This window comes from Echiichthys vipera (genome assembly GCF_963691815.1).
Source record: "Echiichthys vipera genome assembly, chromosome: 15".
In the NCBI taxonomy this organism is placed as follows: domain Eukaryota; kingdom Metazoa; phylum Chordata; class Actinopteri; order Perciformes; family Trachinidae; genus Echiichthys; species Echiichthys vipera.
Window position 1 is genome coordinate 7,178,310 of NC_139840.1, and position 23,057 is coordinate 7,201,366.

At 40.3% G+C, this 23,057-nt stretch overlaps 3 protein-coding genes across 3 annotated transcripts; all 3 read left to right on the forward strand.

Moving 5' to 3' along the window:
* Positions 1-1,397: 1,397 nt before the first annotated feature.
* On the forward strand, positions 1,398-5,779 carry best4 (bestrophin 4; the record flags this gene model as incomplete). The annotated part of the gene is made up of 9 exons (XM_083928581.1): positions 1,398-1,549; positions 1,646-1,746; positions 1,821-2,054; positions 3,214-3,368; positions 3,535-3,612; positions 4,854-5,006; positions 5,095-5,175; positions 5,255-5,409; positions 5,503-5,779. The coding sequence occupies 9 exons, from the start codon at positions 1,398-1,400 to the stop codon at positions 5,777-5,779; spliced, it is 1,386 nt and encodes a 461-aa protein (XP_083784707.1).
* Positions 5,780-6,862: 1,083 nt separating this feature from the next.
* On the forward strand, positions 6,863-17,382 carry hectd3 (HECT domain containing 3). Its single transcript, XM_083928142.1, has 20 exons — positions 6,863-6,908; positions 7,267-7,737; positions 8,593-8,846; positions 8,953-9,088; positions 9,836-9,957; positions 10,538-10,651; positions 11,387-11,469; positions 11,600-11,765; positions 12,032-12,113; positions 13,047-13,229; positions 13,312-13,364; positions 13,463-13,631; positions 13,727-13,840; positions 13,957-14,046; positions 14,699-14,905; positions 15,031-15,160; positions 16,395-16,469; positions 16,620-16,701; positions 16,806-16,877; positions 17,150-17,382. Exons 2-20 carry the CDS (start codon positions 7,384-7,386, stop codon positions 17,232-17,234), a joined length of 2,571 nt encoding a protein of 856 aa, XP_083784268.1. The 5' UTR covers positions 6,863-6,908; positions 7,267-7,383; the 3' UTR covers positions 17,235-17,382.
* Positions 17,383-19,077: 1,695 nt separating this feature from the next.
* Positions 19,078-22,424, forward strand: rps8a (ribosomal protein S8a). Its single transcript, XM_083927924.1, has 6 exons — positions 19,078-19,114; positions 20,042-20,148; positions 20,388-20,487; positions 20,698-20,873; positions 21,396-21,525; positions 22,272-22,424. The coding sequence occupies exons 1-6, from the start codon at positions 19,111-19,113 to the stop codon at positions 22,379-22,381; spliced, it is 627 nt and encodes a 208-aa protein (XP_083784050.1). The 5' UTR covers positions 19,078-19,110; the 3' UTR covers positions 22,382-22,424.
* The last annotated feature ends 633 nt before the right edge of the window (positions 22,425-23,057 follow it).

Consider the following 23,057-nt stretch of genomic DNA (forward strand, 5'->3'; position numbering starts at 1 on the left):
AATATCTAACATGTACTGTAAGGGAAGGCATGTTGTCTTTTCCATCCTCATACTGGAAGAGCAGAACACGTTTGCTTCATTGTTGTTTGAAGTTATGTGAAAATATTAATAAAGATCATATCACAACCCCACTTTTCCAGGAGTGTTTTTACAGCAGCGCCACATACAGACAAAACAGACCTACAATGAATTAGATAAATGATCTAATAATCAAGATAAAGCTTGTAACATATATGTTCCTGATTTATTTCTCAGTGGAGAGCGACATAAAACTAAATGTTGGTTTTTGGACATGAGGACCTGTCTGTAAAACCTGCTGTAATTGTTTTATTATGGCCTCTGTAAAGACAGCGCAATGTATCCCCAGATTTACACACTACTATTGAGAGAATAACAATATAACAAAATATTGTATCATCATAAAATGAATCTGCAATTATTTGTAAAACCTGTTCTAAATTCCTCTTTCTGAAAATGTGGTTTTATTTAGACTTTTTTTAATAACCTTATTTCAATTAGGGTAGATTTGTTTGTGTGTATTTATGTGTGTATGCAGGTTGGTTAATGTATGTTTGAAATACAGTATATACTGTATGTAACATGTATGTTGTATATTTAGATTTTTTTCTGTTTTCTTCGTAAAGGACTTTGTAATATCTAAAGTGGACCTACATAAATAAGTGTATTTATTATTAGGCTATCATGATTATCATTTCCATTACTATTGTTTCATAGTTTAAGTATTTTCTAACATTACTTAGGTTCAGCTGCTGACAGGACATTTTTATCTTGTATTAACTATGTATTGCATTTATTAAAATACGCTGATTAGATTAATCATTAATGCAAAGTCCACAAAGTCAGGTCTAAATGAATCATTTAGGACATTTACAGAGCCACGTCAGCTCCGTGAGAACACACAAGCTCCCTCTTTATCAACTCCAAGGAGTTGAACCGAACAAAAATCAGTAACACTGGGGAATTTGCTGTGATCCTCAAAGATTATAACAAAGATTTGGTGACATCTAAACCGATGTAACGACAGGTGATCGTCACCCAAAAGAAGTCCCTAACATTACCATCAAGGGAAGAAGAACATAACATTCACTCAGTCACTGTAGGTGTGTATCTGTTGGGCTTCACGTTCCCAGGTAATAAATTAAAAATGATACTTTATGACAGCACGACGTAGACGTTTAAATTCCGACCCAGAGGAAGAACTCTTCTTCCCAGGACAGCAGGACCAGGTGATGTACCTGAAGTCACAAGGTAAGACTCATCTTTACTTGTTGTTTTACAGGAGATTGTTGTGATAAACTGTATTTGTGTTTCCTGTAATTACATATTGATATTTTACAGGACTTTTTTAGCTGTTACAGCACAGAATAAACCCAGATATGACAGTTTCTTACACCCTTGAAGTGGCGGATGCACGATTTGGTGGCTTCTCCAAGCTCCTGTTCAGGTGGAAGGGAAGCATCTACAGACTGCTTTACAAAGACTTCCTAGTGTTCTGTGGAGTCTATCTGTTTATTAGTGTGTTTTACAGGTAAATTCATCGATTTTCATCTTTTAATTCTGCTTTTTGCGACAGTATGGTCGAGTGTTTGCGGCTCGTCAGTGGAATTTCCGATTTCCTTCGCAGGTTCCTCCTGACACCGAAACAGCAGGATCTGTTTGAGCGCATCGCCCTTTACTGTGACCAGTTCACGAACACAAACTTCATCCCAGTTTTGTTTGTACTGGGTGAGTCAGATTGATCTGGATATGTCTTGCACAAGCCAAATCTGAGGATGATAATTCCCATTTTTTGCTCCCAGGTTTCTACGTGACCCTGGCCTTTAACAGATGGTGGGGTCAGTACACCAGCTTCCCGCTGCCTGACAACCTGATGATGGTGGTGTCCGGGAACGTCCACGGGGCGGACGAGAGGGGTCGTCTGCTGCGACGAACACTCATGAGATACGCCAACTTATCTTCAGTTCTTATCCTCCGCTCCATCAGCACAAGAGTTCACAAGCGTTTCCCAACTTTGGAGCATATAGTGGAGGCTGGTAAGACCAAGAGAGGGATTGAGTTTATTTACTGCGTAATTACTACAACCACTAGAGGTCGCCACAACTTTAAAAAGTCAATACGTGTTATAATAAGCTGCTAGTACAAACGATGAATGGAGTTATTTGGGGGGGAGAACAGTCTCTAATGCATGGGTGTCAAAGTGATCCAGTAAAGGGCGGCTGTGGCTGCAGGTTTTAATTCCAACCAATCAAAAACACACCTGACTCGACTCACTCAATCACCTGAACTGTCTTCACACAGTTGATTTGTTGGACCAGGTGTGTTTTTGATTGGTTGGAATGAAAACCTGCAGCCACACGGCCCTTTACTGGATCAGTTTGACACCCATGCTCTAATGCATTTAAAAAGGAGAACATGACCTCACTTTACTTTTTACTGTCACTTCTTACATCTAAAATTTTAGGTGCATTAAACTCTATGTCCACTGCCCATGCTCAGGCCACGCCCATATTTGAGCGCATCCTTCATTTTGATCTCAACGCCACACCTGTAAAGTTTCACAGTTGTATCTTGCTCCTTGCTCGGATCACAAAAAGATTAAACACTTCCACCAGGTTATACAAATCAGAGACAACTTATCACAAAGTACAGAGAGGACGCCCTTCCTTACAGCTGATTTGTAAGTCTGTGAATACCATAGATTGTATAAACCAGACAAATACCTACTGGACTAAACTGTAATCAGAATGCATTATTGTTGCCTGACTAAATGCTATGTGGACTTTGTTATGGATTTATGTGGACCAAATTGTACATGTGGCTATATGTGACATGGAACAATATAATCAAATACATCTTCATCTTCATCTTCATCTTCAACCGCTTGTCCCTGTCGGGGTCACGGGGGGCTGGAGCCGATCCCAGCTAACATAGGGCGTGAGGCGGGGTACACCCTGGACAGGACGCCCGTCTATTGCAGGGCACATAGAGACGAACAGAGACATATGTCTTTTTTAAATTAAATAAAAGCATGTCAATAAACTCTATATGTCTTGCCCTTGATGTGATTCTCAGTTCCCAGTGTGGGCCTTTGTGAAAGTGAGTTTGACTCTTTAGAGAAATGTTTTGGTTGATGTGAAAATGTTGTAAAACTCCTCAGATCCCAAATATCTCTGTATAATAATCTCTGTGCAGGATTTATGACCACACACGAGCTGAAGAATTTTGAATCACTGCACTCTGATTTCAACAAGTACTGGATGCCTTTGACTTGGTTCTCAAACCTGGCGTCCAGAGCCAGAGAGGAGGGTCGAGTGAGGGACGACATCGCTTTGAGACTGCTGATGGATGTGAGTGTTAGCGTTTTCTGCAGATTGACAAGAAACAAACCACAACTACATTTGGGGAATGAGGGATGTGAAAATCTACTTTAAAATCAAGTACGTCTGTGTAACTAACTATATTTATGAATGTAATAAATGTAATAAATAAAACGTAGGCTATTTATAACTGCAGGAGCTGAATAAGTACAGAGGCAAGTGCAGCCTCCTGTTCCACTACGACTGGATCAGCATCCCTCTGGTCTACACTCAGGTAGGATCTAAGACTTAAGAGTATTACAAGACAAAAACAATCCCTCTGAAAATGGATATTACTTCAATTGATGACTTTTTGGGGTGGTAGTAGCTCAGTCCATAGGTGACTGGGCTGGGAACTGGAGGGTTGTAGGTTCGACTATGAATGGAGTGTGGACTGGTGGCTGGAGAGGTGCCGGTTCATCTCCTGGGCACTGCTGAGGTGCTGTTGAGCAAGGCACTGAACCCCAAACTGCTCGGGGCGCCGGTCACTGGCAGCCCCCTCGCTCTAACATCTCTCCATTGGTTGCATGTATATAGGTCCTGTGTGTGTGTGTGTGTGTGTGTGTGTGTCTGTGTGTGTGTGTGTGTGTGTGTGTGTGTGTGTGTGTGTGTGTGTGTGTGTGTGTGTGTAAAATGAAAAAAATAATAGAGTGAAAATTGAATTTCCCCATTTGCGGGACTAATAAAGGAATTCTTCTTCTTTTTTTTGTTTATCTTAAGTTCTGGTTTGAAATATGTTATACTTAACTTCATACTTATACTTACAGAAATAATCAAAAATTCATTACTAAACTGACTTGATCACTACAGCAGTGGAGTGTAACAAAGTAGATTTACTCAGGTACTGTACTTAAGTACAGTTTTAAGGTATTTGTACTTTACTTGACTATTCCCTTTTGCTGCTAATTTACACTTCCATTCCACTACATTTTAGAGGCTTTTAATCTTCATCTCATCTCATCTCATCTTCATCCTCTTATCCGGGGTCGGGTCGCGGGGGCAGCAGCTTTAGCAGGGGACCCCAAACTTCCCTTTCCCGGGCCACATTAACCAGCTCTAACTGGGGGATCCCGAGGCGTTCCCAGGCCAGTGTGGAGATATAATCTCTCCACCTAGTCCTGGGTCTTCCCCGAGGCCTCCTCCCAGCTGGACGTGCCTGGAACACCTCCCTAGGGAGGCGCCCAGGGTTCATCCTTACCAGATGATCCTGAACCACCTCAACTGGCTCCTTTCAACGCAAAGGAGCAGCGGCTCTGCTCCGAGTTCCTCACGGATGGCTGAACTTCTCCCCCTGCTTTTAATCTTAGTACTTTATATTTTGATGTTAATAGCCTAATCTTGTACTTTTACTTGTAACATAGTATTTCCACACTTTGGTATTGCTACTTTTACTTCAGTGAAAGATCTGAGTACTTTTTTCTACCACTGTGGATCACTGTTCTTTTCTTATTCTATCATTGTTTTTTATTTGTGCAGGTAGTTACTTTAGCAGTTTACTCCTACTTTGCCTTCTGTGTGATTGGCCGGCAATTTCTGAACCCTGAGAAAGGATACAAGGATCACAAACTGGACCTGTATGTCCCTGTTTTCACCCTGCTGCAGTTCTTCTTCTATGCTGGCTGGCTCAAAGTGAGACGACACATTCACGTTTCACTTGTGGACAACAGATTTTGTTTCGATCCTTGTCATGAGAGGGACTTTCATATGTTCGTTGTAGGTTGGGGAGCTGATCATCAATCCGTTCGGTGAGGACGATGATGATTTTGAAACCAACCAGCTGATTGACAGAAACATTCAGGTTTTTCACCTCAAGGCTTTTCTCCAATACAAGTAGTCCAAGCCGCTACACTGAGCGCTAACTATTCTCTCTGCTCTAGGTGTCAATGCTGGCTGTGGATGATATGTACCAGAACCTGGCTCCAATTGTGAAGGACAAGCACTGGGCACAGAGACATTTCTCCATCCCTTACACTCTGTCGACAGCTGCAGAGACCCTCAGACCGGCCTTCAAAGGCTCCACCTTTGACATGAGGTCAACTAATTTTACGTTTCATGTTCCAATGTCTTTTGTTGCTGCTGCACAGTTGAGTGAAATCACAATCAAAAATGTCTTCCACATTTGCAGGATGAGTATGGAGGATCTTGAGATTCACCAGCCTTCAGAAATCCCTGGAAAGAAACAGTACTTACCTCTTAAGGGCTCTCTGGGTGATGGTCTCGACAGTCTTCTGCAGAGGGGCAAAGGTATCCTGCGCGGTGGGAGCCTCCCCTCTCTGATGGATGTCTCAGCACACCAGTATGAGGAAGATGATGCTGATGCTTCCCCTGTGGGTGACACTAACACCCTCAACCACAAAGAACAAGGAAATGCGTTGATTAAAATTGCAGTTGGACACAACTAGTGAAAATGATTGATACTCACCTTGTGTTTTTGAACCAAGAAATGTTCTTTTATTGTGCATGTTTTTTTGATTTGTCACAACTAACTTAATTTGTGAAGTAAAACCTATTTTCAGTGCTTCGAAATTAATCTTTTGTCTTTTTTGTCCAATCATACACTTGTGTTTATCACCTTTATCAGCCAAGTACATGTCATAAACACTGAAGTCCTTAAACACAACAGCAGATACATTGGTACAATATATTCTTATATTAGGCCCGATATATGTATTAGACATAGGCCTATATACTGTATAGTCGGTAAACAAGAGCAAAAGAAATACTCAAAATCTTTGCTTTAGTTAAAATGGTTGTGACCTTGTAAAAATACTCAATTACAATAAAAGTCCTGCAAAAGCACAAAATGTTTATATAAAAACTACACTTAAAGGATCAAAAGTAAAAGGCTACTCTTTATGCAAAAATGCCTTTTTTTGCATATTATACCATTATATTCTCGGATTACTGATGCATTAATCAAAAAGCATGTATTGTTGTAATTATTGGGTGCTTAAATCTGCAACGATACACTATATTTTGTAAGATAATCACATGTTTTATAAGTAAAAATGTATCTGCAAGTACCTATGCCTGTAGTTTACTTTGAATTGTAGTCCAGCATTAGTATAAAACGGAAGTGAAGTGAAGTACCAAGTTCCTCAAAACTGTACGAAAGAGCTTATAATAATTCTCATTATGTAATGATTATTATAATCTATCAGATCGTGACTAGGCTAATAATGCAGTGTGTATGGGTGGTGTGCTTTTACTCGAATCGACGTGGTCTGACTGAGAAAAAGAGCATCAAATAAAGGTCTTGGCTCATTCTTTGCTCTCTTATTACATTAATATCCTACAGAGTGAAATTCAGTCGTAATGTGCATGTACAGAACCATATATGCTGTTTGTCGTAGGCCTAAAGGGCAGTTTCGATAGTTATATAGACAGTTCACCATGTGGTGGTGAACTTTTATTTTGAAATACAAACAACGGAAGTTTGAGAGGGTCAAAAGTCTCTTATGCGCTTCCGCGTTGTCAGAAGTCCGCACTGAGAGAGGAGTTTCACGTCTTAAACGCTGCTCGGCAGTAAGGGTATGGTAATACTGATTATACACATCACTCTGGCTTTAAGCTCATGAAGAATGTTTCATTTCCTCCACTTCTGATTTAAATGAACTTGGTTTTGTGGATGACAGCTACCGTAAACCCCCCGGAATACACTTATTTACCTAACACCTAGCTAGCATGCTAATGTTAGCTTACTCACTTTTATGCTTTAGGAGGTGCCGATACATTTATTACTTTGTCAGCGGACTTTGGTATGTGGTTAATGGGTTGTGACCCTTTAGACTCCGGTGAAAGAGAGCAGATAGTCTAATTAAATCACGTGTTTTGTCGGTCGTTTATTGAATGTTGTGTTTCTCAAGAATATTCGGTTTTGTTTTGACAGGAGGGCGCGTGCAGGCAGGAAAACAAAGGCGGGACAGTGGTGTGATGTCAGCTGAACCCCCCCTGCTGCTGAGCTGCTGACGTTCACCTCCATCACCCCTCCATCACCATCACCATCATGTCTCTGGGCGACAGCCCTCACCTGCTGCTCGGCAGGATCCGCTTCCTCAACAGGTGCATTGAGTGTTTCAAGAGGAGCGAGACGGTGCCGGAGTGTCTGTGTTATGTCCCACAAGAGGTGTGCTACAAAATCTGCAAGGATTCATCGTCCACCTCCTCCGCCTCCACAGGAGCACCTACAGGAGGCTCCACCGTCGGGAAGACGCTCGTCCCCGTCTTCGAGAGTCCACACCAGACACCACACATTAAGAAATTGTCAAAGTACAACATCGAACCAAAGAAAGGGACTTGTATCCGGACAACTGGGGAGGAATACTGCAACAGCCAGGGCCTGTGGGTCAAAATCAATAAGGCAAGCTTCCAGATCCATTCAACTCCTAAAACCTATCTAATTCTGCTGTAAGAGCTTTCATAACAATACTTTTCTAATCGCACTACATGATTCATTTACTCTTCTTACACATTGGTGTCTGTTATGTTTCTAACCCTCATCATCTTCAATTTTGTAATGTCATCATGTTGTCTAAATTACAATGATCAGGGTGCATAACAGTTTTTAAATAGTTAAAAATGTCATGCATGGACTTTTTCTATCTTTCTTTTAAGTTATATAGTTTATTTCACAGCAAGAGGGTCGTAGGTTCAAATCCCAAACCATCCAGCTTGGATCTTTTTATGTCGAGTTTGCATGTTGTCCTCGTGTCTGCACAGGTTTCTTTTACAGTCTATAGATATGTGGTTTATTTGAAGTGTGGACCCTCCAAAATATACAGTATGCTGGTATAGATAATAGCTGGTTCTGATAAATTCTTAAGACTTGAAAATTAAAATGCAGGACTACGTTAGTAATGTGTCAAATATGAGCAGATTCAAATGAAACTGAATCAGAGTCTTAAAATTCTCTCACGTCTACACATTAAGTTTTATTTACTCTTTGCACTAAATAAGGATGTCATTTTCAAGACACAGTCCACATAAAAGCAAATCATTGTCACACTGTTGCAAAAATACTTAGGTTCCAGTTTGACACTAAGTATTTTGTTAAACAGACAACAAGAAGAACAACATATATGTAGAGCTAGCACTCACACACACATTGACAGTGGCAGAGTTACCATGCATGGTGCTGGTCTACACATAGGGAGCATTTTATTTTAAATGCAGTGGGAAACCACATGTTGACATAACAGGCCACGTCTGTGTCCAGGAGCAGCTCGAGGAGCACCGTCCAGGTCAGGAGCTGGAGGAAGGCTGGATCCTGGTGTGTAAACACACAGAGGGAGGCGACAGGCTGGTGCCGGTGGAGTCACCGGAGACCATCAGCAGACAACAACAGCTCTTCGGCTACGACCACAAGCCCTGCAACAGGTGGGAGCAAGTGGTGAGCGTGGAGAACGCGCTTTACATCGGCTCCAAACCCAAAATCGCTGAGTGCGACGACGCTGCCGTCCAGAAGCTACGGTGGGCATTTTAGTGTCGAGTCAGATTTGAAAGTCAAGACTTTTTTGGTTGTGTTTAGATCACATCAGATTGTTAAATTAAGATGTTAATCCCTCAAATCTTCTAGGTATGTCCCTCCCACCTGGACATATGAATGTGACGAGGACTTGGTGCACTACTTCTATGACCACATAGGAAAAGAGGATGAGAACCTGGGCAGTGTGAAGCAGTGCGTGACCAGCATCGATGTCTCTTCATGTTCGGTGAGTTGCGTGAGCTCAGGAATTTGTATCTTTGTTTGTCTTTGTTTTTCCTCTTCCACACAGTCCAGACAGTCAGGGCTTTGAGTAAATACAGGGTTTTACTTTGTGATGTGGAGACTTGAAATGAGAAAGTAAATGAACTGAATGACTCGCCATGAGCACTAAACTTTTGTAAGGTAAATATTCTTCCAGCATAATCTGATCATTTTGTTGTTTACAGATACTGTTTTGCTGTACACTCGGTTTTATGCACGTGAGGTGTTTTTCAAATAATTTAAAGGCTGTCAGTTCTTTGACACCATTTAAAAAAACATTATACTCCGTACACTGGAAATTAGCAAGCGTTAAATGATCATGAGCAAAACATCCAATCAAAGTTAATATGAGCAACTGATCAAATAAATATAGCAATTAGTTGATTGCTGTGGGTGTAAATGAATATGGTAAACTTGATTTTTTTGCAAATTGCATTAATGGGAATTTAGATGTGATGATACACATTTAGTACCTATTTTACTCTTATATGAAGCTGTATGAAGCCTGTATTTGAATAAGATAATAATAATAATAATAATAATAATAATAATGAGTATTAAATACTAGCATTCAGTCCTATTATCTTTAGCTTTTTCACCTTGGTGATATCACAAAATTAGCACATAACGAGTCCCCGTTATAAACACGTAATAACTAATAATCAGTCAATAAACGGTTTTACCATGGAATCACTTTGATATCTGCCGACAGGAGGATCCCAGTGGCGGGGCGAGCTGCCTGACAGACGGCGACATCGAAACTTACTGGGAGAGCGACGGCATGCAGGGACAACACTGGATCCGCCTGCACATGAAGAGAGGCACCGTGGTCAAGTAAGTAAGGAAGCTGCCGAGCGACAAAGTGTTCAACGTTACTCTTTGTTATCCAAACCCTGAACTTACTGTGTTTCATATTTTCTACTAATCATTTCTGGATTTGACAGCTACATATATCAACTTGTATTTGGGGTATTCTTTTATTGTATTCTCTATTGTATTTTCCTTATTCAAGCAGTCATTTATGAGCTCACACAGGGATGCTGAACTGAGCTGACAATAGACCAGATTGAATTCACATACGGGACAATCGTGTTTGATACTGAATGATTTTGGTCCAGGCCATCTAATCTGAAATGAGTACTGTTTGTTGACGTGTTGTTGTCATTTTACAAATTAAAAACTGTTTTTATTTGGATTGATTCTGATCAATCTTAGTTCTTTCTATAAAGACCTACTAAAATACAACTATCTATGTGATGCAACGGCCACATTTAGCTGTTGTAAAGGTGCGAATCATTGATGCTCTTTCATCCGTGACGTATTTCATTCTCACCTCATGTGAATTTTCATCTTATCTTTGATGAATTTTGGACATGTCCTTATCGTATATACTGTGCTTCTCTTTGCTCTGTAGTAAACTGATATTGACGGTGGACTCTACAGACGACAACTACATGCCCAAACGAGTCACAGTATATGGAGGAGAGGGAGACAGCCTGAAGAAGCAGAGTGACGTCACCATAGACGAGTGAGCCTGTTCAAAAGAATATGCCAACATATTTAACAAAAAAATATGATTTCACAGATAGGCTTCAAGTTGCTGTACGAGAGCTGTAGTAGTAGTGGCTAATATCACTAGTTTTACACTAAAGCAGTGTTTTGTGTCAGTATTTAATATTTTAAGGCGTGATGGCCCACACATTGTCTGCAGTCAGGGAAATCACAGTGCGATTAATATTTACCTTGTGAAGTAGACCTTAAAATAGTTTTTATTAAGTACAGTAAATTAATGAGTCAATTTTAATACAAGGAAACAATGATAATGAAGCTTAGATTTAGGAAGGGACCTCCCTGATCTGATGTAAACGTACCTGATATACATTATTTTACGAGAGGTGTCTTACTTTTATTGTTATTCTATTAGGCACTGGTGTTATCACAACTCTTTATACACTTTACATGTAGGACTCTATTACGTCGTTGTAAACTATGAGCAGTCTATGGCATTAATGAACATTAATGAACTTCTATCTTATCTGATATATTTTTCTAGCCCTGTTGATAACATGATAAGAGTAGAGGAATCACAGATTAGGCTTTTTTGTGTCGTTTGTAATTATGACCCACATGTGTCTGCCACACTGAGCCACTTAATCTGTAGCAAGTTGACAAATACCAGGAATTTACACATTTCATGGCCTGTACTGACTGCACTTTTGCTGCAGTTGCTTTGAACCGCCTCTGCTCTTTTTTTAACGCCTAGCAACCTGATCGGAGAAGTATGTGTGCTGGAGGATATGACGTCGCACCTGCCTGTGATTGAGATCCGGATTGAAGAATGTAGAGGTAAGGCTTTTTAGCATGTTTCTGCATTAACCACATATTACCCATGATTTTAACACCTTTAGTGGTTAATTCGCTGCAAAAGCTTGTATAGTTTTGTCATGAACCTTAAACTGTGTTTTTGGCTCTGCAGACGAGGGGATAGACGTCCGGATCAGAGGCTTGAAGATCAAGTCATCGTGTGAAAGAGACCTGGGTCTGAACGCTGATGTGTTCCAGTCCTCTAACCTGGTGCGCTACCCCCGTCTGCAGGGCAACACGCCCGATGTCCTGTACCGCAGAGCACTGGTCATCCAGCGGTAGGTCCACGTTACTGCCATGGTTCTTACCATCACAGGAAATATCCGGGAGTTATGCAAAAATCAGAGAAAATGTGTCCAATACATGTCCAGAAGGTTTTAAAAATGCCACGAAGAATTGTTTCCAATCAACCATTGACTCCAAAGATACTTAAATCTAAGATATAAAAGTCAGATGCAATGCTCTGATTTTCCTTACTGCTTCTAAGCATCAAGCATTTATTAGTGTTTGTGGCTGTTGTTTTCTTCTGTGTCGCTCCCTGCAGGTTCATCTGTCTCCTGGACAGTGTGCTCCCACACTTGATACCGGCCTGGGACTACAGTCTGGGCACCTTCAACCAGATCAAAGTGAGTCACTGTGAAGCAACAATTAGGCAGCAATGAGCCCCAATGAGCTGTACTTACCAGTTTTATTGGAAATATATATAAAAAAGGAATGCCCTTTCATTAGATGGCAGTGAAAGTGTTTTGAAAAAGACTCGGGGATCAAAAATAAAAGCTTCACTGAACATCGTTGAGCACTTTTCAGAAAACTCAAAGGTCCCAGTCAAGGTAGAATGTATTGCCATTCTGTCCATACTGTATACAGTCCTCCGTTTACAGTGAAGCTAAATTGCATACCTTCAGTGCGCCGCGTTCTCAATGAAGAAAAAAGTTTTTAAAAGTGCTACGTAATACAGTTACATACAGCAGTATTTATAATAGTATAGACGGTCGAGGGAGCTAGAGAGTGAGTGGAGAGAGAGAGTGCTGTTCAGTGCGAACAAAGCAGTAAATCAGAGGAATAAAAACGTATTTTCTAATTGTTTCGTAGCAGCTGAGTTTATCGATACACACACACACACACACACACACACACACACACACCTCTGCACAACCCTCCGGGAAGGTGCTGCACTTTTGGATTATGAGTGAATGCAGAGCTTATTCCTGTCTCTGCCTTGTTCCCTGTGTGTCAGTATGCAACGCTAAGGGGAATGGACGTGACAAAGCTGCTCACCCTGCATATTGTTATTGGCTGGGCCTTAAACTGCCATGTGTTGTTGGTGCCTCTTTACTGACACCCACATTTCTATCTCAAAATAGGACGCAAAAGAATAAAATACAAGCAGAGGACAATGTCTCTACAGATACACCACCACCACACACTGCTAGTGGTCATAAATGATGATTGAGAGGGATTACTTTTGTATTAGTTTTTACATCGTTTTGTTTTATTGGCTAATACTACATATTATAACTTTTCAAAGCCTAAATGAAATTTTCTTTGGCTCCCTCTAGAGCATAAAGCAGTTCCTGCTGCTGTCCAAACGGCGCTCAGCCCTCATTACGCAGTGCCTGAAGGACTCCGAGACCAATAAGCCAAACTTCATGCCCCGACTCTACATCAACAGACGTCTGGCTATGGAGCACAGAGACAACCCCTCTCTGGACACCAGCTGTAAGAATACTGTGTTCAATCAGGTATGAAACCCTTTCTCAGTCATCAGACCTTTTCCCTCTGTGTGATGAGATTGTGTTATGATTATAATTTTTCTCCCTGCAGGTGTATGAAGGCCTCAAGCCATCGGACAAATTTGAGAAGACTTTGGATTATAGGTTTGCATTTTCATGCTTGCATCTGTGTCTGTGATTATTTTTTGCATAACTTAAACTACATTCAGTTCTAAATCTACCATATTTCCTCTGTTTGTCAGATGGCCTGCTCGGTATGACCAGTGGTGGGAATGTAAGTTCATTGCTGAAGGAATCATTGACCAGGGAGGTGGATTTCGGGACAGCCTGGCTGACATGTCTGAGGAGCTGTGCCCCAGCTCAGCTGAGTGTCCCATGCCTCTGCCATTCTTCAGCCGCACGTCCAACCAGGTAATCGCTCTCTATCACTGCCTGCACGCAGTCAAGATTTGACTGGACAGCGTTCTCATTGGTTGTGGCTTTTTCTTTACCCGCTTGTCTCTCAGGGCGCCTTAGAGGCCAGAGACTACTACGTCCCCAATCCATCCTGTAAAGAGTTCAACAAGTATGAGTGGATCGGTCAGCTCATGGGAGCTGCTCTCAGAGGAAAAGACTTCCTGGTTAGTGGTGCTCACTCTTCACCTCTTGTAGGTTGTTAAATTAGCTAAAAAATAAGAGTGGGTGGATGTAGAAACTTGATTTTTTTTTTTGGCTTCTTCTGTGTCTAACCCTGAAGATCTTGGCTCTGCCCGGGCTGGTGTGGAAGCAGCTGACTGGGGAGGCTGTCAGCTGGAACAAAGATTTCCCTGCTGTAGACTCCGTGCTGGTAAGGACATTCAAAGTATGACACCTGTTTAACATGTAATGTAATGCCACTTTTAGGCTCTGCAGACTAAGTTTCAGACATGTACAACACTTTGAATCCTGAACAGGTTTTTGTAGAGGAATATTTCATATTTTGTGTACTTTTTTTATATTATTTGCATCATTACTGAGATCTAATTTACATCATCATCTACATATTCAAATGTACTTCAATGGTTGATTGATGAATCTCATTGTATCACACTTAATTGTCAAATTTGACAAATGGCCTTTACTGCAGTAGTAATTGAGTTATTTAGGGTCATTCTTTTGCCAATTCCAATTTTTTTTTTAAGAACAATAACTGACTGCATACACTAACATTTTTGTGATTTATCTTAATGGAAAATCCAATTGTATGTTCATAATAACATATTGACGATCAAATTTCTTTTACATTTTCTCCTGCGAGTACTCTGAGCAGCATGCATTAAGTGAATTACAATATAATGGTCTGAAAAGTCCCTAAATCCAGCAAGAATGTTGGCAAAAGTGTGTCTGTTAACTGTCTGTGCTACTGTGTGCACAACCAGTTAGCTTCTAACTGTCTGGTGGGGCCACTAATCTGTATTTTTCAAATCCTTGTCTCAAGTTAAATTTGGATGTGTGTCCAGGTGAACCTACTAGAAGCTATGGAGAACATGGACCAGGAGACGTATGAGTTCAGGTTTGGTGAGGAGCTGGTGTACACCACCCTGCTGAGCGACGGCCAGATGGTGGAGCTCATACCCGGCGGCAGTAATGTTGCCGTTCGTTACGAGGACCGCAGCGAGTTCATCCGCCTGGTGCAGAAGGCTCGGCTAGAGGAGAGCAAGCAGCAGGTCGGGCTTACTGACTTTCTATACATTTCTAATATAAATGTGGCGAGATTTTATACTTCAATATAAACTCATGTGTGATCATTGAAGTGCATTGATGTGCCTAATTATCTGCATGTTTGTTACAGATTGCATCCATGCAGGCCGGGCTGCTGAAGGTGGTTCCCCAGGCAGTGCTGGACCTGCTCACCTGGCAGGAAGCGGAGAAGAAAGTGTGTGGAGACCCAGAGATCACTGTAGAGGCCCTGAAACGACTTAGTGAGTGTCCACTTTACAATTGATCTCCGCCTCTTTGATAATAAACACGTTTCCTTGATTGAAGAGGTGACACTGTTTGTTTTTAGCCATGCTATCAGTCCACCATTTGGTCTAGACTTAAATGACTCAACAACTACTGGAGTGACGGCCGTGAAGTGTTATGCTGATGTCCATGGTGAGGAGAGGATGAATCTGGATGACTTTGGTTATCATCTAACTGTTCCTTTAGTGCCACCATGAGGTCGATATTTGTCTCAACTGTTGCAACAGATTGCGATTAATTCTTTTACAGGTACTTGTGTAAATTTTGATCACTTTGATGATCTCCTGACTTTTCATGCAGTGACATCCTCAATACTTTGGTTTGTGAACAAACACCTGCAAAACTAAGGACATTTCCATCAGCCTGAGCTGTACTTTGTGTTTAGTGCTGATGAGCAAATGTTTGCATGATATGCTAAACCAATGTGGCAAAGCCTCAACACACTCACAAAGACAAATTAAAGAATAATTCAGTTTTTTTTACGACTTAAGCCTTATTTGCATTTCCTTTCTTTTTGGCCTTAAAACAACATTTTGATTCCTAGGGCTGCTGCTGTCTTTTTGGTTTTGGGCCAGACATTTTTTATTCTTTTTTCATCCTGATTGACTTATTTCCATGAACCTTACGAGCACATCTCTGGTAAACACCAGATTTAAAGTGGTGCTTTTGCATGATTCTTTAAAGAGAAACTCTGTTTCACAGTTCTGTCAATTAAATCAACTAATCGATTTGTTGAAAAAATAGAATTTCCTTAATCAAGGACAGCCCTGTGCATATGATCTGAGAACACAGTCATATTGCTAACAACAAAGGCAAACAGGATGTAAACAATCCAAATGTAAATGTAGTCAGATTATTTAAATCATTTAATTTGGAGGTTAAACGGAAAAGTAAAGTTAATAAGTTGCAAGATGTTACAAACCACACTATAAATTAAGTGGAGGATAAAGCTCAGACCGTGCTTGATTGTAGATTCATTCATTCATTCAATCATCTTCAACCGCTTGTCCCTGTTGGGGTCGCGGGGCGCTGGAGCCGATCTCAGCTGACATCGGGCGTGAGGCGGGGTACACCATGGACAGGACACCAGTCTATCACAGGGCACATAGATCCTCTTCATTTAAATACTGTAGTAAGGACTCTACATCATTGCAGTGCATTGCATCAATGTTGTTTTTGTTTCCCCACCAGCGCGCTATGAGGACCTGGAACAAAGTGACTCTAGGGTGCAATACTTATGGGAAGCACTGACGAGCTTCACCAACGGTCAGTTTGCTGTCAACATTTTACAGAGCATGTCTTATCATAGTGAACGTCTGTCACAACATGTCATATAATCACGTCATTGGAGGCGTGACAAATGTTTTGGAGTATTTGTTGTGATGAAAATATAAGATTTTTGAATTTTGTTTTCAGAGGATCGCAGCAGGTTCCTTAGGTTTGTAACTGGTAGAAGTCGTCTTCCAGCACCTATCTACGTCTTTCCTGACAAACTAGGGTGAGTGTGAGACATGCCTAAAAATAGGACAGAAAAGTTGCTGTTTGCTATTAAAATAGCTGATTTATAAAACCTATAATGTACGTTTCTTTTTCCTGATTTAGTTATGAAACAACAGATGCACTTCCACGGTCCTCCACATGTTCCAGCACTCTTTATTTACCCAGCTACCCAAGGTATACTAATCTTGTGTGTTATGTGCCTGCAGAATCCATTACTATACAATTGTGTTAAAGATGTACTATATGCAATGTCTTATTGCACTAGTTTTTTGGTGCTTTGGTAAGGCCCAGTTAAAATACCAGTTGTTTCTATTAATCCTACTCTCGATTCCATTCATTTCATGCTCTGAGCTCTTATGAACTTTTCAAAAACGCTTTTTTTGACAGTAATGTCATATTAACTGCCTCCCATCCTTTCCTCTCTTCTTGTTCGGTCTGTCCTGCAGTGCAAAAGTTTGTGAGGAGAAGCTGCGTTATGCCGCTTACAACTGTGTGGCCATCGACACGGACATGAGCCCCTGGGAAGAGTGACGTCTCTGCTGCTTTACTGAACAAACACTTTACAAATCACTGTTGAATGGAGAGAAAGCTTGCCAGGTTTATCACCATATCTACACAATTGCCAATGTATCCTAGCTGTATATAATAAAGCACTATATGGAAACATGGAAATTACTTTTTGATTTCTTGAGCAAAACTTAATTGATGGGTGTAAATGGATGGAGGTTTGTATTTGCTTTCAGAAGGGCTTGTCTTGATTTTGAAGAAGTTGCTTGAGTAATGTTCTACAAATTAAAGGGAAATCAACATATGAGAACTCACTGATAATAAAAACTAATTAACAGTTTGCATGTTCTCCCCGTGTCTGCGTGGGTTTTCTCCGGGTTCTCCGGTTTCCTCCCACAATCCAAAAACATGCATGTGTTAGGTTCATTGATGACTCTAAAATTGCCCTTAGGTGTGAATGGTTGTCTGTCTCTGTTTGTCTCTATGTGCCCTGTGATAGACTGGCGTCCTGTCCAGGGTGTACCCCGCCTCACGCCCGATGTCAGCTGGGATCGGCTCCAGCACCCCGCGACCCCGACCCCGGGATAAGCGGTTGAAGATGAATGAATGTTTATATTTGATGAACTTAGGATGGCAGTTAAGGAATTGTATTACCGTCAAATCACTGCATTCAGAGTGTCAGATACAATATAAATATAAGTTTGCCATCAGGTACAATTTTGAAATACAAAACCAGGTTTTTGGTCAAATAAAATATTGAGTAGAATCTACACAAGGAGATTTGAAAGTGTGATTCAAACATTAGGATTTTAAATGAGCCATCATATTACAAAACAAGTAAACCTAAAACAATAAAACAAATAGATTCAAATAAGGTTGACCTCAAGTGTTGAGCCATGACTTTGGAAACAGAGTAATGGTCCTCTCACTATCTTTTCTTGGATGAAATAAAAATGAGAGATTTGGAAACATAAATGGGATGATTAAATACATTAAAAGCTAAATGCAAATATGTATTTCTTTTAATCATATTTTTTCTAAATATTTTTGATTTTATGGTTGATTAAATGCATTTGTAATATTAAATACAGCAGAATATATACGGCAATTTCCCAGCTTGGGATCAATAAAGTATTTCTATTCTATTCATACTCATGATATACGTATATACTGTATATATATTAATTCAATTAAAAGGAGGATAGTAAAAAAATATGTTTAATACAATATATTAGCCTACCATCCATCATCTGCAACCGCTTATCCCAGGCAGGGTTGTTGTGAGGCAGGGTACACCCTGGACAGAACACCAGACTATCACAGGGCACACACAACCATTCACGCTCACACACACCTACGGGCGAAGAGAACCAGGTGAACACATGCAAACATACTGTATATGCCCATATCATGACACTATCATATTTAATATTTTGTGTTATCTGACTAAAAATAACTATAATAATAGTGGAATAAAAGCAAATATTTATAAATTAAATATAAAAAAAAACAGAAGAATTAAATATAATATATTTGGTTTCTTGCGTCATTTACTTTAAGCTATACAAAACATTTATAAATAAAGCGGGAAAAAACAAATAAAACATTTTAATGCAAATAAAATGGAATAATTAAACATCAAGTATTTTTTTTTGAATGACACTCATTGATTTACGAAGATGTGTAAAGGAAACAACATTCAACAAAAAAATACATTTGTTTATTAAGTACTTCAACGATAAAATGATATAGTAATTAATAATAAATTCATTCTCAGATACACATCAAAATCTCACTAAAAGAAAGTACCGTTCACTGCGATGTGAATTCTCGCGAGAACGCGTGGCTTCAAACCTACCCATGAGCCTTTGCGATTCCTCTTTCTAGCCGGCGCCTGAGAATGGGTACGTGTTTTCATGCTCGGGTCGGAGGGAGAATCCTTGTCCATCTGATGTTTTAACGAAGGAATATTTCTAAAATGGTTTGCTATATTGACGCTAAATGTTATTTGATCAGTTGTAGCTGTAACTTTTCTGTCTGCGTTCAGTTTGTTGTATTTTAATCAAGTTATTTGTTACGGATGTCCGAGGTGCACCAAGATGGCTGCTCTCTTTAGCCATGTAGTTAGCTTGTGGTGCTAAAGGGCGCTTAAAAACCATAAACTCTGTTGTTTGGGTCTTTATTTTATTTGAGAAAGATTCAGTGTTGTGTAGTCAACATGTGAGCCGTTTGGAATTAGTGTTTACAGTGGAGAGTAGGCGAGTTTAGAGGTAAGGTTAGCATTAGCTAACGTAAGCAGGATGGTCGTGATCATGTCACGCTGCTGCACAGACACATTTACGTGAGATAATGCTTGTTTGAGTAGTTGGGTGCATCTAACATGTGGCTATTAATACGTTAATGTGTATCCTGGACCCCCGAGGTGGTTCTTTAAAGGCCACGGTGTGTTTCCATAGTAATGATTAAAATATTAGCATTATGGTAGTCTACACGTGTTGGTACTGAGTTCTAAGCACTAAGGATCATAGTCTATGCAGTTCTGTAGGACATCAAACACCTGTAGCTGATGGGAGCTGTGTTTTTTGTTAAATGGCCCAAATCCAGTTAACCATGAGCAGAGAGGGGTAATAAACAAGAGCCCATTTAGACATGAAGGCAGCTTATAATTGCTTGAGCTGTATGATGAAACTCTTTAAGCGGAATCCAAATTAAATTGCGGAAACCTACCTTGGAGAACTGACTGCTCAAGCATAGAGAATCATTTTGCAGTGATAATCCTGTAAGTTCAATTATCTAACCCCAGGTTGTCACTCCTTTTTGCTATCATTCAGGTATCTCAAGGGATAACTGGCATAAACGCCGCAAGACCGGCGGTAAACGCAAGCCCTACCACAAGAAAAGGAAGTATGAGCTCGGACGCCCTCCTGCAAACACAAAAGTAAGCCGTAACCATTTCAAATGTACTTGTACAAATGATGTAGCGTGGGTGATGAAAACGTGACCTTAGGTATGTCCTTTTGATCCGTTTTGGTTCAAAGCTCTGGACTTACCAATGCCAGGACTTGTCATAGTTACTCTGACACGATGCAATACATGTATATAGTTCTATTTATTTTTCATGAGCCTCTCCTAGGCAGGCGAATTGTACCATTACTAAAAACATGAACATTTCTCTAGATTGGAGCTCGTCGCATCCACACAGTGAGGGTCCGTGGTGGGAATAAGAAGTACCGTGCTCTGAGGCTTGATGTTGGTAACTTCTCATGGGGCTCTGAGTGTAAGTTTATTCATGCCACCCTTTTTTAAGCCTCCTTTAACACCTTTCCATGATGATAACTTGTCCAGTTCTGCTACTGAATGCAAGTGATGTTAAAAAGACATCTGAGAAAGACCCAATTCCCACATGCATAGCATTTTAAAATATTTATCCAGTGAGTGTTTGACAAATGAAACGGTGCTCTTTCTAATGCCACATTTTTGTGTTCAGGCTGCACACGTAAGACCAGGATCATTGATGTGGTCTACAATGCCTCCAACAACGAGCTGGTCAGAACCAAGACCCTGGTGAAGAACTGCATCGTTCTCGTCGACAGCCTTCCCTACAGGCAGTGGTATGAGGCTCACTTTGCCACTCCTCTGGGACGCAAGAAGGGAGCCAAGCTGGTATGTGGGAAAATTAAAATGTCTCAAACCCTGTTTTTATTCAGTGGTGAGAAATATGATAGAAGCACATTAACTTGTATATAATGCATACCTGCAGTTACACCATGTGCTTATTCAGTGTCTAGATCTGCTGTCTGATGCAACATGATTGATTAATCAGTCCAAATTAAATGTTTTAAGGATTTTAAAGTTGGTCTCTTAGACTGAATACATTTGCTCTTTCCAGTAACGGTACATGGTGTCATCAGATAACCAAATTAAATGCAGTGTTCTTTTCATGGCACCTTTTTAAAACTGTGTGTTGTCTGGTCTGGAGCCCGTCTTTCCATGAAGATAACTTTGTCCAGTTCTGCTACTGAATGAAAGTGGTGATAATGACGACTCTGAGAAAGACTTGTTACTTGCACTGCTTTCCTCTGCAGTGTTAGATTTATTTTAAATCATCTGGTGTTTCGCCGCAGCGGAAGTGACTTAAAGAGTCATGTTCGTCTAATTCATGCTTTTTTCCCCCATCTAATGTAGACTCCTGAGGAGGAAGAGGTCCTGAACAAGAAGAGGTCCAAGAAGACCCAGAAAAAGTACGATGAACGTAAAAAGACAGCCAAGATCAGCACCCTCTTGGAGGAGCAGTTCCAGCAGGGAAAGCTGCTTGGTGAGTTGCAACATGTGTATTGTTTTGTAGTAGCTGTCCAACATGGCTTTAACCCTCTGATGCAACTTTTTTAGAAAGGGCCGCTGGCTTGCAATTGGATACTTGAAATGTAAATTGATTGTGTTGTGGCACTGAGACTTAAATGTCTTATATTTGTGACAATGCGGTTAAGTCCAAAAGATGTGAACATTAACAACTTTTAAAAGCAATATTATCCTGAGATGTGCATGTTAGGGATGCTGTGGGATAACTCGTCCAGTCTGGGTTTAGAAGTCAATGCACAGACACTTGGTTGTCTCAATGGTCACGGTATAACAAAATTTAAAAGGCATTTTCTATCAATGGCACCTGCATTATAAAATTGTCTGATCAGGTGCATGTCTTTCCATGAAGATAACTTTGTCCAGTTCTGCTACTGAATGAAAGTGGTGATAACGACGACTCTGAGAAAGACCTGTTACCTACATGAACCGCTGCTGTGGTGTTAATTCACCCAGTCTGGGGGGTGCAGTTAAATAGAAGCTCCTGTCCCTTATAATGTGTATTGGAATGCCTCATGCATAGATTTGTATACCTGAGGCTGCAGCAGTAACATTTTACACAGGTGTCTGATCAAAAGCTCTGGCTGTGAAAGAACCAAAAGACTAATGAAATTTTAATTCATGTATCATCTCTGTGGTGCTTTTTTTCTTGAGACTCTTTACACGCCTCCTTGACTCATCTTTTTCCCCTCTTCCGTCCTGTAGCTTGCATCGCCTCCAGACCCGGCCAGTGCGGCAGGGCAGATGGCTACATCCTGGAGGGCAAGGAGCTCGAGTTCTACCTGAGGAAGATCAAGGCCAAGAAAGGCAAATAGATGTACAGCTCTTTGATACGTCAATAAAAAAAACAAACGCCCACCCCCTGTCTGCTGTCACTGAGCTCACTGTCTCCTTTGGTTTTTGAATCTTATGAATTTATAACCTTGGCCACTGGACTAAAAACTAATCTGTACACAATATGTTGACTATTATTGTTGTGGATATATATGATTTTAGTTTATCCTAACAGTGGGTCAAACTTAGAGATCGAATTGTTCATATAAAATGCAACTTAACAGTAAGAAATACTTAAGCTATATCATACCAAGAATCCAAAATATACACAATACCACAAACAATGTTAAGGATAAATTTCTCATTAACCATATAATTGTAAAACTACAAGTACTCAAAATGTATGTAAATGCAGAAGAGGTCCCCTCTCATCCAAATGGGATCAATCTGATCATGCATAATTCAGGTTTTTTTAATATATATATTTAGCCATTTAACATACAATAAAAATTAATACGAGATAATAGTTAGGGTAAAGGAAGAGAGAAAAAATACCAAACATTTGCCAATCAAATTACTATTTCCTTAATTACATACTAAATGTATGTACCTTTCTTGAGCTACACAATTTTATTTATAGTGCCAAATCAAAAGTTATCTCAGGACACTTTACAGACTAAGTTTAGAGTACGGCAGCAATGAAAACCACTATAACCG